This window comes from Gymnodraco acuticeps, unplaced genomic scaffold (genome assembly GCF_902827175.1).
Source record: "Gymnodraco acuticeps unplaced genomic scaffold, fGymAcu1.1, whole genome shotgun sequence".
Classification (NCBI taxonomy): Eukaryota; Metazoa; Chordata; class Actinopteri; order Perciformes; family Bathydraconidae; genus Gymnodraco; species Gymnodraco acuticeps.
The window spans coordinates 1,394,104-1,406,385 of record NW_022989931.1 but is presented as its reverse complement, the minus strand read 5'-3'; the positions used below and the strand labels follow the sequence as shown (position 1 = coordinate 1,406,385).

The 12,282-nt window shown below is 41.0% G+C and overlaps 2 protein-coding genes across 2 annotated transcripts; both read left to right on the top strand.

The window, feature by feature from the left end:
• Positions 1–144: 144 nt before the first annotated feature.
• On the top strand, positions 145–6,868 carry eef1a1a (eukaryotic translation elongation factor 1 alpha 1a). The gene is made up of 8 exons (XM_034209941.1): positions 145–760; positions 2,077–2,249; positions 2,347–2,526; positions 3,149–3,445; positions 3,872–4,022; positions 5,215–5,471; positions 5,764–5,998; positions 6,090–6,868. The coding sequence occupies exons 2-8, from the start codon at positions 2,106–2,108 to the stop codon at positions 6,212–6,214; spliced, it is 1,389 nt and encodes a 462-aa protein (XP_034065832.1). The 5' UTR covers positions 145–760; positions 2,077–2,105; the 3' UTR covers positions 6,215–6,868.
• Positions 6,869–8,077: 1,209 nt separating this feature from the next.
• Positions 8,078–11,310, top strand: cgas (cyclic GMP-AMP synthase). Its single transcript, XM_034209968.1, has 5 exons — positions 8,078–9,053; positions 9,217–9,430; positions 9,911–10,168; positions 10,302–10,401; positions 10,781–11,310. Exons 1-5 carry the CDS (start codon positions 8,301–8,303, stop codon positions 11,109–11,111), a joined length of 1,656 nt encoding a protein of 551 aa, XP_034065859.1. The 5' UTR covers positions 8,078–8,300; the 3' UTR covers positions 11,112–11,310.
• The last annotated feature ends 972 nt before the right edge of the window (positions 11,311–12,282 follow it).

Below are 12,282 nucleotides of genomic sequence, written 5' to 3'. Positions count from 1 at the left end.
CCACAGTCACAGCAAAGCGAAGGAACATTATTTATAACTTATTTACATCTGTGATGAAAAGGAAGATCACATTTTCCAACATGTTGATTTGAACTTTTAATTACATTAGATGTAATTTTACAACCAGTTACTTTTGATATTTAAAAAAAAGGATAAACTTAAATATGTATAGAGCATCTGACAAAGTCCAATACAATGATGCATTGATTTGAAGTTAGTTGGTCACGTGACAGAAGCTATAGAAAAAAAATCATGAAAGTAAAATCTTTTTTTTTTTAAAAGGAAAGAAGCATCAAATTCAAATCATCAATCGATTGTATTCTGATACAGTCCTGCCTCTCGAAGTGCGATGTTTTGCCTCTAGGATACTTTTCTGCAACACCAACTATGATGGAACAGCCCACAAGTGTGTGAATACATGTAGACTGTTTACTCTGAGTGTGTGTTACATACGGAACTGTATAATGCATGCTACATCTCAAGTTCTTAATTTGCATTTTGAGTTATTGGAATCGCAACACACATCTCAAGCCCACATATGTTTCCCAAATGAGTTATAACTCTCGGGCTGTTGCGATGCACACTTTGCCATGCAGGATCAGTGTCCTCTGATAAACTCGCTCACAGTAACTTCTCCCTCGGCGTGATGCTGTGCAGCGCGTGCGCGCAATTACGCAACACCCCCTCCTGTCCTGTGCGCTAAAACCGGATCAGCGTCTCTCCTCAGGTCCTGCACCCAAACACAGCGGACAGCTCTCAGGTACGACACTACGAGACACTATGCATTGAAATTGTGCATTGTATTTTTGATGCTATGAAAATGAATGAGCGTTTTTTTTTAGCTCCATGCGGTGTTTTGGAAATGTTGTTGTTGTTGTGATGCAGGAAAGAGGGCAGACGGCTGGCACTTAATACGCATCCAGTGAGCGTGTTCATGATAAACATGGCGGGAGGTAGACCGTGCAATCCTGTAAATATTAAATATATCGCGGCTGTTCTATTTTGATGTGTTTTATCATATTGTGTTTGTTAACGCAGTGCGGCAGCTGCTGTGAGTGACGTTATACTGAAGGATGAGTTAAACATGCGCATGCAAAATACTGACAGTCCTGAGTTCACCTGTCTGGCCAGGATCATGTGAGGATTCTGGTTACAGTTGGATTAAAGCTGCCCGTCTACCTGCAGCACAACAGATTCACTTTAAATCCTCACAGGACTCATTTAGTAGAAGACTTTGTCGTGCAATTATGTAGTCAAGGTTATCACCATAGCACTCCTGCAGAGTTAACAACATTGTTTACTTCCCTCTGCACTAACCTGTGACAGTGCACTGCAGTGTCTGAGAAATGGCTGCTGCATATGCGATAGCAGCTGACAAAATGGTGGATTGTGGCTTGGAATTAGGCTGTAGTAAGTCTGAAAGAAGACATTAGAGAGGCGTGTTGTTTTTAAGTGACAGTGCAGAGCGAAGACAGCAGAAAGAGTGATGTGAAAGAGGAGAGCAGAGGTGTGGATGGATGGAGAAACAGAGTGGGAGGGTTGTGAGACTTGGCACAGTTCAGTGGCTATTGATACCATCCCTAATCTTCTGAGACACAAACATCTATTGCTAGTCAAGAGACGTCCTTGTCGGTAACCTTAGGTCAACATAACAAGGAACAGACAATATGGTGAGATTATTTAAGTGCTGATAAACTAAAGAAAAATTTACTCTTACGTCAAATTATTTCTGCATCAGTCACTTGTTTTCTCCCACTGCAATGCATTTGCTTAACTTCGTACTGTGTGATCTTGCAAATAATAATAATAATAATAACAAATGTATTTTGTAAGCACTTTTGCTCAAAGTCGCTTTACAAATATCATTAAATCAGACAGTGTTAAATAACAAAGCATATCTAGCATTAACAACTTTGTTTTTCCACCCTTAAAATATTTATTTTACTGCACACACAAAATATATCCAATGTCCATCAATTACAGGGACTTGTGCATGTGCAAGGTTTCCGTTTCGTTCCCTGCCAACCACCTGTACTGTATGTTGTACTAACTGTAACTTAACACTGGTTTTAACAGACTGCTAGCTTCAGCCAGCTCTACTCACCATGGGAAAGGAGAAACAACACATCAATATCGTCGTGATCGGCCATGTGGACTCAGGCAAGTCCACCACCACGGGCCACCTCATCTACAAGTGCGGAGGCATCGACAAGAGAACTATCGAGAAGTTTGAAAAAGAGGCGGCTGAGGTGAGGAGATACAGGCAGTCAAAAAAGACAGCCTTCTAAATAAGATAAAAGTCATCACCAGCTATGAACAAATTACTATCCATTACTTATTTCTCAGATGGGGAAGGGGTCGTTCAAGTACGCCTGGGTGCTGGACAAGCTGAAGGCAGAAAGGGAGCGTGGAATTACCATCGACATTTCACTGTGGAAGTTTGAAACCAACAAGTACTATGTGACCATCATCGATGCCCCTGGTCATAGGGACTTCATCAAGAACATGATCACCGGGACCTCCCAGGTCTGTAACGAGAGGCTGCTCAGTCTGTGTGTAGGACATGCTCCATGGGAAAGATGTGGGTCCTTTTGTCAGACTCTGTGCCTTTGATAAGAATAACCAGTGTCTCCGATCAATAGTGACTTGTTACTCAAATAATTTGGTCCAAGTCTCAAGTAAGCCACAGGTTAAAGACATTAGGTTAATAAGTTAATGTCAAGTTGGGTCCTTAACTAATTTTTAAAGAGAAAAGACAAAGCATTAGAGCCAGTCTAAAATAATATCATTAGTCAATTTATCTAACCTGTTCAAAAAGGTATGACCTTAAATTCAATTGTTTATATTTAGTAAAATAAATAGCCAAACCAAAAACAAACAGCATTATAAAACGTTATTTCTTAAATGTAATACAAAAATGATCTGATCTGATCCAAAGACCAGCTTGAATGACAGAGTAGTCATCCGAACATTAACATGCCCATTCCAGTGTGCAATCGCATATGCCTTGCGTTTAATTTTCCACACACTTGTATTGGCGCCATAATGAACAGCTTCCAAATACTAACACCATGTTCATTCATCTAGTTGCAGAGTAATGGTGACAGCAGCTTCATTGTTAACAGTACTAATGTTGTATCCTCTTCAGGCAGACTGTGCTGTGCTGATTGTGGCGGCCGGTGTGGGAGAGTTCGAGGCCGGTATCTCTAAGAACGGACAGACCCGTGAACATGCCCTTCTGGCCTATACTCTGGGAGTGAAGCAGCTCATTGTAGGCGTCAACAAGATGGACTCCACCGAGCCAAACTACAGCCAAAAGCGCTATGAGGAAATCGTGAAGGAAGTGAGCACCTACATCAAGAAGATCGGCTACAATCCGGACACCGTGGCCTTTGTACCCGTTTCAGGCTGGAATGGAGACAACATGCTTGAGGCCAGCCCCAATGTAAGTACAACACAGAAAACCAGGAATGCAAATGCTGTAAGAAATATTAGAAGTAAGCAGCCTTGAATTTGAATACCAATTTGCATGACTCGGGATGGGGAACGGTAGCTATATAAGGGAAAACAATAGTTGAGACTGTTGGTCCGAATAAGAGCAGATAGAGTAGCCCTTGCAATTACAAAAGCATTGTTCAAAAGAGAACACTGTGGCTTTTACACCTAGCTTACGTTTGCTAACACCAGCCACCATGAGCAACTGGGAATCCCAGACAGAGTTTATTTTATTTCAAAAGTCACAAAAAAATGAAGCTCAAACAAAGCTAAAACTTGACAATTATTTTCTCTCTTCTAGTTTTACCATAAGTTTAACACTTCTTTAATAACTGTGCAAAGTGTATAATTTAGTACGTTATTTTCTTGTCTCTAGATGACATGGTTTAAGGGGTGGAAGGTCAATAGGAAAGATGGCAATGCTTCAGGGACCACACTCCTGGAGGCTCTGGATGCCATCCAGTCGCCGAGCCGTCCAACAGACAAACCTCTGCGTCTGCCTCTGCAGGACGTCTACAAGATAGGAGGCATGTCGAGCAATCACAACAAATGGGTAGAAACTAAATGCTGTAGGGATAATAGACTCTAGAAACGTATGAAACACCTCATGATCAGAGCGTTTAATCAAAACAGGTTGTTTTTTTATTGTAGATCAAGGCAAGGCAAGTTTATTTATATAGCACCTTTCCACACGGGTTAGGGTTAGGCAATTCAAAGTGCTTTACAAAAATGAAAGACATTCATTAAAAAGCAAAGATAATAAAATAAACATGAAAAGAAAAAATACATGAATACAAGTTACAGTGCAGTCTAAGAAGATTTGAATAGTTCAATTAAAAGCAGCAGCAAAGATCAAAGTAGTCAGAGTTGCAGCGGACCTGCAGGTTTCTGGGAGTTTGTTCCAGATATTTGGAGCATAACAACTGAACTTCTCCATGTTTAGTTCTGACTCTGGGGACAGAAAGCTGACCAGTCCCAGAAGACCTGAGAGATCTGGATGGTTCAGGCATTCATTGCTTTATAAATGAATTCTTTGACACACAGGAAGCCAGTGTAAAGACTTCAGAAACCATCAGAACTGTCTTTATGTTGATTTAACACTAGAATAGAATTGTATACCTAAAACCGCCACCGGGGTCACATTGACCCGGTATTAGAATGCATTGATTTTCAAGGTAAAAGTATTGCTTTAAAAAGCAATTGTATTAAATTGTTTCGTTTATTAACGCTACAACATAGCGTTTCTTGAGGCGGTTGTCATTGTTGGGTGAAAAGCAAACAGCTGTTTTTTTTTTCTCTCTCTCTCTCTCTCTCTCTCTCTCTCTCTCTCTCTCTCTCTCTCTCTCTCTCTCTCTCTCTCTCTCTCTCTCTCTCTCTCTCAAACCGCAGTAGACAAAATGCGTTGCTATAGCAACACGTCATGTTTGTTTACACGCAAAATCAATAGCACGAAAAGGGGTGGGGTCAATATGACCCGCTGGGCGGAAATAGGTATAAATGGCAATTTTTTGGGCCGATTTCTTCAATCTGACTTCATATTGACCATTTTTAACAACATAGGGTGCTACATACCACAATTTCAGGAAAAAGTCACGGACTGGGAGACTTTAATATTTTATTGAAAAAAAGTTACATACAATAAAAAACAGCTCTGGGTCAAATTGACCCGATTGGCGGTTCTAGTGTTAAAGGTCCTTCATTGAATGCTACATTTCTCAGGTATTGGAACTGTGCCTGTGGGCCGTGTGGAGACTGGGATACTAAAGCCTGGCATGGTGGTGACCTTCGCCCCCGTCAATGTGACTACTGAGGTGAAGTCTGTGGAGATGCACCATGAGGCACTGAATGAGGCCCTGCCTGGAGACAACGTGGGATTCAACGTCAAGAATGTGTCGGTCAAGGACATTCGCCGTGGAAATGTGGCCGGCGATAGCAAGAGCGACCCCCCGCTGGAAGCTGCCAACTTCACTGCTCAGGTAGACAAAGGATGTGTTGATAGAAAGGAAACATGAACATGATTAAATCAGTTTGAGTCGGAACTATTAATAGTCTTGAGGAAAATTTGCTGTAAAGTCTATTTTTAGTACGCTTTGAATCCTTTTTTAGCCATGATGACTGTTTGATTGTCAAATTGACAGAGAGAAGGTGTCAAGATAAGACGGAACCCAAACAAGCCAAGTCGAGTCTTTGCAGTGAACTTCTTTGACAGAATATAAATGATCTCCTATAATTACCAGGCCTTTTAAATGTTGTGGCTTTGCTTTGCAGGTGATTATCCTCAATCACCCGGGCCAGATCAGTGCAGGTTACGCTCCTGTGCTCGACTGTCACACTGCTCACATCGCCTGCAAGTTTGCAGAGCTCAAGGAAAAGATTGATCGCCGCTCTGGCAAGAAGCTGGAGGACAACCCCAAATTCCTCAAGTCTGGAGATGCTGCCATTGTGGATATGGTTCCCGGCAAGCCAATGTGTGTTGAGAGCTTCTCCGAGTACCCTCCACTTGGTAAGTTCAAGTGTAGTTTTATTGAATTTCAACAGCTTGATACCAGATGAAACCATCACCTAAAGTAACTGTACTCCTCTTCACCTCTCAGGCCGCTTTGCAGTGCGGGACATGCGTCAGACTGTGGCCGTCGGAGTGATTAAAGGTGTGGAGAAGAAGGCCTATTCCACTGGTAAAGTTACCAAGTCCGCACAGAAGGCCCAGAGGAACAAATGAATGTTGTGCTTCTCTGCCGACCGCAAGGTCTCCCAGGGCAGGACATCCGTCATCCAATTCCACTCTTCAATTGGCTGCTTAATAATCAAAGACTGGTTAATCATCACAATGCATCGAAAAAGCATTCGGCGGAAAGAACGACATTTAGATCTCGAGTCCTTGAGGCAGCAATCCTGACTCCATTGGTTAGATTACCATTAGTTACAATGTAATATCAATCAGTTAACGTGCACAGTCCATTCGGTTCATAACAATATTTTTCTGTGATATTGATATTGAACTATTAGAGATACTGAAACTTATCACCGCTCAAGCTTTCTGGAGTGCAGGCACTGTTCTCTTTGTGTTGTCTTGCTTTTAGTGTTTGTTTGTAACTTCATGGTGCTCTGTATGGCACAATGCTATAACTACGTTCTTCCGAGTAGTAGATAAGTAGAACTTGTTGTGTTTAAATTATAAAAAGGACTTAAAACAAATGGTGGATATGTGCCCTTCCCCGATGGTTTTAGAGTAAACTACCTGTTGATTCCTAAAGCACTTTGATTGGCATTTTGCTAACTTTGCACTTGAGAAGCTTTAATTGGCATACGCTACTACACCTTACTGTAAGATGGCATGAGCCTCTCTCTAACATTAAACACGTTTCAACCAAAATGTTGGACTGTGGTCAGTTTGTTTCCCCTTCAATGTCCTGCATGTAATTGACAGTGCCTTGAACGTTCCTATAGTTTAAAGAAAGTCTGATACAAATCAGAGCAGTCCGAGCATGTGTCCAGGAGATGGAGCTATTGGTTCAGGAACAAAATAGGAATTTTCAAATGCAGTGTATGACAATCATATAATACAAAAATGCATACAGTAAATGTTTTTATAGAGCGCTTCTCGTAGTACTCAAACACACATTGTGTACACAAGATAAAATGATCATATGAAAACACCTCACTTAAGATATACACATTTGTAATAGATGTATTGTGGGAACAAATAAACCAGTGGAAGTTCTAAAGGACGACATGATCACTGGTGTGAAGACAGGTGCAGCAAAGTTTTGGATATAGTGAAGTTTATCTATGAATGTGATGAAGGTATGGATCAAAGTTTCTTTCTCAGTTAAGAAGGAGAGTGGTGGGTGGAGACTAGGGTTGGGAACCAAAACTCGGTTCCAGATGAGAACCGATAAGAAAATGCCGGGTACCGGGTACCCATACAAAATACACAATTTCGGTTCTGCTTAACGGTTCCTAAACGCGGTAGACCCTGTATTCCAGCGGGTCCGTCTGCCCGGTGGAATACAGGGCGGACTTGGAGAATCACAGAACGGCCGGTCGTCAGCGGGCCGTTGACGGCCGGCTCGGTACGCTGACGGCCGGCACCGCCCTTCATTTTTTTAAACGGCATCATATAAATTGCGCTGACAGGCGACAGAGGTCCACAGTTGCCCCGCAGCGATGCTCCCCCGCCCTCCCGTAGACATTTCACGAGCTCAGTCACTTCATAACACCAAAGATAGGTCGCGGTAAACACTCTGAAGTGAGGCTCCACTACACTAAAAAAGAAAAAGAAAAGGCAAAGTGTAATGCCTGTTAATAGCTTGCCACAGGCATAGCTCAGTTAAAATAAAGCACAGCTATTGTGCAATACATTTGTATTGCATGTATATTTTTTAGTAACAATTTCAGTTAAAGCTGAAAAGAATAAATATATTTTTGTTATCTAAACGTTTGACCTCTTTATTTTACAATTTTGGAATCGAAACGGGGAATCGATAAGAACCGGAATCGATAAGCAGAACCGGAATCGAAATCGGAATCGATAAATTTCAAACGATACCCATCCCTAGTGGAGACACGTTTTTAGTGTGAACAAAATATACTTTTCCTTTGATTATATTGATGTGGTAATCAAAGGAGTAGTTGCTGTTGAAAATGACTCCCGATGTTGCGGATGTGTGTTGAGGGACAAAGAGTGGAGTGGGTGTATAAACACTTACTACAGAGGAAAACTAAAGGGGCGTGTTCTTATTCCTTTCCCGGAAACTCTTTGGGTACAACTGACAGAGCTGTTTCATTGCTCTCATTGCAGCATCATGACTGGTAGAGGGAGAACATGCAAGGCAAAAAGCCCTGACACTAAGTGTGCCAAGAGTCAATCTAAACCTGAGGAAATGAAACATGAATCTCCTCCCAGATGTACGAGGAAGGACTTTAAAGAAGAGAAGCAGAAAGGCGCCACAAAGGAACAGAAACCCAAGGGGCAGAAAAAGACGAGCAGCACTGACGAAAATCCATCTGCACAGAGCATCCGTAAAGAGAAGACCACAAAACATTTCACAGAAGAGGTGAGCAAGCAGCAAAGTACACCTGCAGATAACAAAAAGGCTCCTGTGCAAGGCAGACAAGCCGAAACAACAGAACCAGTTACAAAGTCAAAGAAGATGCAGCCAAAGGGCACTACAGAGGATTCTCCAAAAACCACAAAGGAAAAAAAAATTGTCAGGAAGGAAAAATCCCCAGAACAATCTAGAGAGGAGAAGACGAAGGTGCAGCCGGAGGACATCAAGACGGCAAAAACATGCATTGCCAAAGAGAAAATTCCAGAGACAAAAATGCAGCCAGTGAGACCCAAGGAGAACCCAAAGGCTGATCGGTGTGAAGGCAAAGTGGACACTATCCTCTCCACAACTCTGGACAAATTAAGAATAAAAAGTGATGAAAAATCATATACATCCAAAGTTGTTAATGAACTTGTAAACGCCATACTTTCGCATTTGAAACAGAACACTCAATGCTTTAAAGAAGCCAAACCACTACGGACTGGGAGTTACTATGAAAATCTAAAGGTAAGTCACTTTGGTTCATATCTCCTCAAACAAACACTGGTTTTCATAATTTCTTAGGAAAAGAGCAAGGGGTCTGTAAGTAGGTGGAAGATATACTTACTTAAGTTAGTGCCGTACTTAAAAAATAATGTCTTTAAATAATGTGGTTTTTTCGTGTTTGCAGATTTCTAATCCGGATGAATTTGATGTCATGCTGGCCATTCCAGTTGACCGAGTGGACGTGAGTCCGTTTGGAGATGATGGAGCCTTTTACAGTGTGGAGTTAAAACGTGGCAATAGCCCTCTGAAGAGATTTGAAGAGAGCAGCACTTTATCCGCCAGTAAAATGCTTGACGAGTTCAGGTTAGAAGTCAAGGAATGTGCCAAGAAATATACAGGTAACTGCCAGAACGTAGATATAAAAAGATCCAAAAGGGAAATCGTAAGGAAAAAGTCTGTGTAGAAGCCAAATGCTACTTAGCCTGAATTCATTATTTGTGTTAAGTAACTTTTATTTGTTTGTTGAGCACTTCCGGTATGTCACATGGGTGTGGTTTACTGTACTGTAGGTCACCCGTTTCATGTCGAGTGCGGATGACAGAGGGTGAACTTGTGCTGTCATTTTTTCTGTTGACCGTTTTTGTCCCTATAATTACTGTTTCTATTTTGTTTATTAAATATCGTCGAACTATCTTACTTCAGTAGGCCTATGGACTTTCTCATTGAAAACGCATCGCAGCATAAAGCCAAGCTTAGCCTCTCGGCGACTCAAACTTAACTGGAAATTGAGCCGCCAGTCTGCTTTAGTCAAATGTGTATACATTATAAAACCATAATGAATACTAAATCTAAATTGTGCTTCTTGTTTGTATTTTCAGGATGGGAGGTGACAAGGAAGAAAAAAGGCTGCCCTGCAGTGACTCTGATCAGAACAGTACAATCGGTCACCGTCTCACTGGATATCGTTCTGAGCCTCGTGGTTAAATCGAGCTGGCCATCTTTCACCAAAGAAGGCCTTCGAATAGATAGCTGGCTGGGCACTAAAGTAAAGCGGGAATACAAGTGGGAGCCATATTATCTTGTACCAAAATTTGAAGGCACAGGTACAGAAGAGAAAGACGGGGTCCTAGCCAAGGGTAAGCCTTTCTCGTTGTTACATACACAACATTTTGGAGCTTTTACATAAGCTATTTAATGAATGAAAACTGGAAAAAAGGGAAGCTTAAACTTTCCTTACCCATTGAGTATTTTCTCTTCTTTACCACGCAGATACTTGGAGGGTGTCATTCTCTCATGTTGAGAAGGCCATACTGAAAAATCACGGATCGCAGAAGACATGCTGTGAGAAAGAGGGAGAACGCTGCTGCAGGTGAAGATTTTAACTTAATCCTCAAGTAAAAATAGACTTTTGTCCAATGCATTGCCATTACTTATATAATAGAATATATCTTTATTGTCATCATACAAAGTACAACGACATTTCTTTGGCAACTCTCACTGCAGTAAAAAATAGACACAATAAATAGCGATGACAGTGCAACGAGATACAATTCAATGTCAATGTGCATATTTACACTTACAGTCTAAATATATATTAGTAATATAGCCATAAGTATGTCTACATAGTGGTGTCTTTGAGTGGTGTGTGTGTGTGCTCACAGTTGTTGTAATGTGCTCTGAGGTTGGACAGATTATTATTGTCCTCAATTTAAGGGTACCTAAGTATGTTCCTTTGTCTTTACATACAGGAAGGACTGTTTGAAGCTCTTGAAGCACCTTCTCAGTCTGCTGAAGGAAAATAACTCTTCATTTGAAAAGTTTTGTTCCTATCACGCCAAAACCACGCTGCTCCACGCCTGCTGCTCCAGAACTAAAGACACGGACTGGAGGCCCTCGAGTCTGAGCCAGTGTTTCCGCCTGCTTCTGGAGGACTTTGTGTCCCATCTGGAAGAGGGTATACTCAACAACTTCTTCATCCCAACCCAGAACCTGCTCTCCAGTCTCAGCAGGAACAAGTGCAACAGCCTGGCTCGTTGCATCAGGGAGGAATGCGACAAGGGCTTTCCTATTTTCAAATGACAACTTCACAAGAAGAGTTTGACCTGTGACTGCACCGCAGAGAGTTTGAAACATCTTTCAACAAAGAACTGGGCAACTTAACCCCAGGGTAATTGTTCAAGAAAGCATATTTGAAATGGAATTGTTGTAATTAATGCTCGTGTCTATCACATTGATTTATTTTCTCTAAACATACCTTTTAATAAATGTCTAGCTTGTCCATGTTTGGCTTCTTTTGTATTTCTTAAATGTACTGCAACACCAAGTCCTTCATGACAGTCAAAGTAAGAAAATGTAAGTAAACACAAACTGTCAATCGCTAACTATATCTTGAAGGATGCAAGATATGCAGAAATCATGAAGTTGAATTTAATAACTTCTCTAAGACCCTTTTTATAAATGAAGGGCTCATTGCTATTTACATCAGCAAAACACTTCATAATCTTACAAGTCAAAAATGGTCATATAGAGTAGGTTATATAACGGTTTAAATAAGATTGATAGTGATAAGGGAAATCAAGTTTTATACAATACAAAATTGTGCGCTTAAGTTTGTTAATTAAAGTTATGATGGAGTGATAAAGAAAAGTTAAGACTGCTGGTCGGGACTTCTTAGATCAGTGATGTGACATACAACTTAAAATACATTTGAGCTTGAATCTTTTCTACCATGGAACAATTGCAGTCATTCAAATGAATAACACGTTGCAATGCTTTGGAAAATAATCATGTTAAGACTAAATAAGTTGTAATAAATGGGTTCAAACAGAAACACCTTAGTATTTCACTTGTGTTGAAGAAAGGGCCTGATAGCAAGACTTAGCTAAATGTGTTGTCCTCGAACGACCAGCTCACGTGTCAGAAGTGCTGACAGCAGGGACGGCAAAAGTACACACATCCTTTACTCAAGTAGAGGTACAGATACTCGTGTTTAAAAATACTCTGGTAAAAGTAGAAGTACTGACTAAACTTCTTTACTCAAGTCAAAGTAAAGAAGTTTGGGCTTTGAAATGTACTTCAGTAAAAAGTACCCATAACTACCAGGTGTTTTAAAGAGTACCTGACCTCCCTTTATATTAATAGAACAATAATGTCATTGTTAGCTAATGAATGTTTCCATGCTGAACAACGGCAACATGACAACGTTCTCATTGGTCCCTCTTCTTTAGAGAAGACCAGGAAATGATGGATA

What these genes read in the sequence shown, in the direction of transcription:
- cgas (XM_034209968.1), top strand. Translation starts at nt 8,301, where the DNA reads ATGACTGGTAGAGGGAGAACATGCAAGGCAAAAAGCCCTGACACTAAG. An exon ending in AGACGGGGTCCTAGCCAAGG is followed by an intron (nt 10,169 to 10,301) that starts GTAAGCCTTTCT and finishes TTTACCACGCAG; the next exon opens with ATACTTGGAGGGTGTCATTC. An exon ending in GAGGGAGAACGCTGCTGCAG is followed by an intron (nt 10,402 to 10,780) that starts GTGAAGATTTTA and finishes CTTTACATACAG; the next exon opens with GAAGGACTGTTTGAAGCTCT.
- eef1a1a (XM_034209941.1), top strand. Translation starts at nt 2,106, where the DNA reads ATGGGAAAGGAGAAACAACACATCAATATCGTCGTGATCGGCCATGTG. An exon ending in TGCTTGAGGCCAGCCCCAAT is followed by an intron (nt 3,446 to 3,871) that starts GTAAGTACAACA and finishes TCTTGTCTCTAG; the next exon opens with ATGACATGGTTTAAGGGGTG. An exon ending in GGACGTCTACAAGATAGGAG is followed by an intron (nt 4,023 to 5,214) that starts GCATGTCGAGCA and finishes TACATTTCTCAG; the next exon opens with GTATTGGAACTGTGCCTGTG.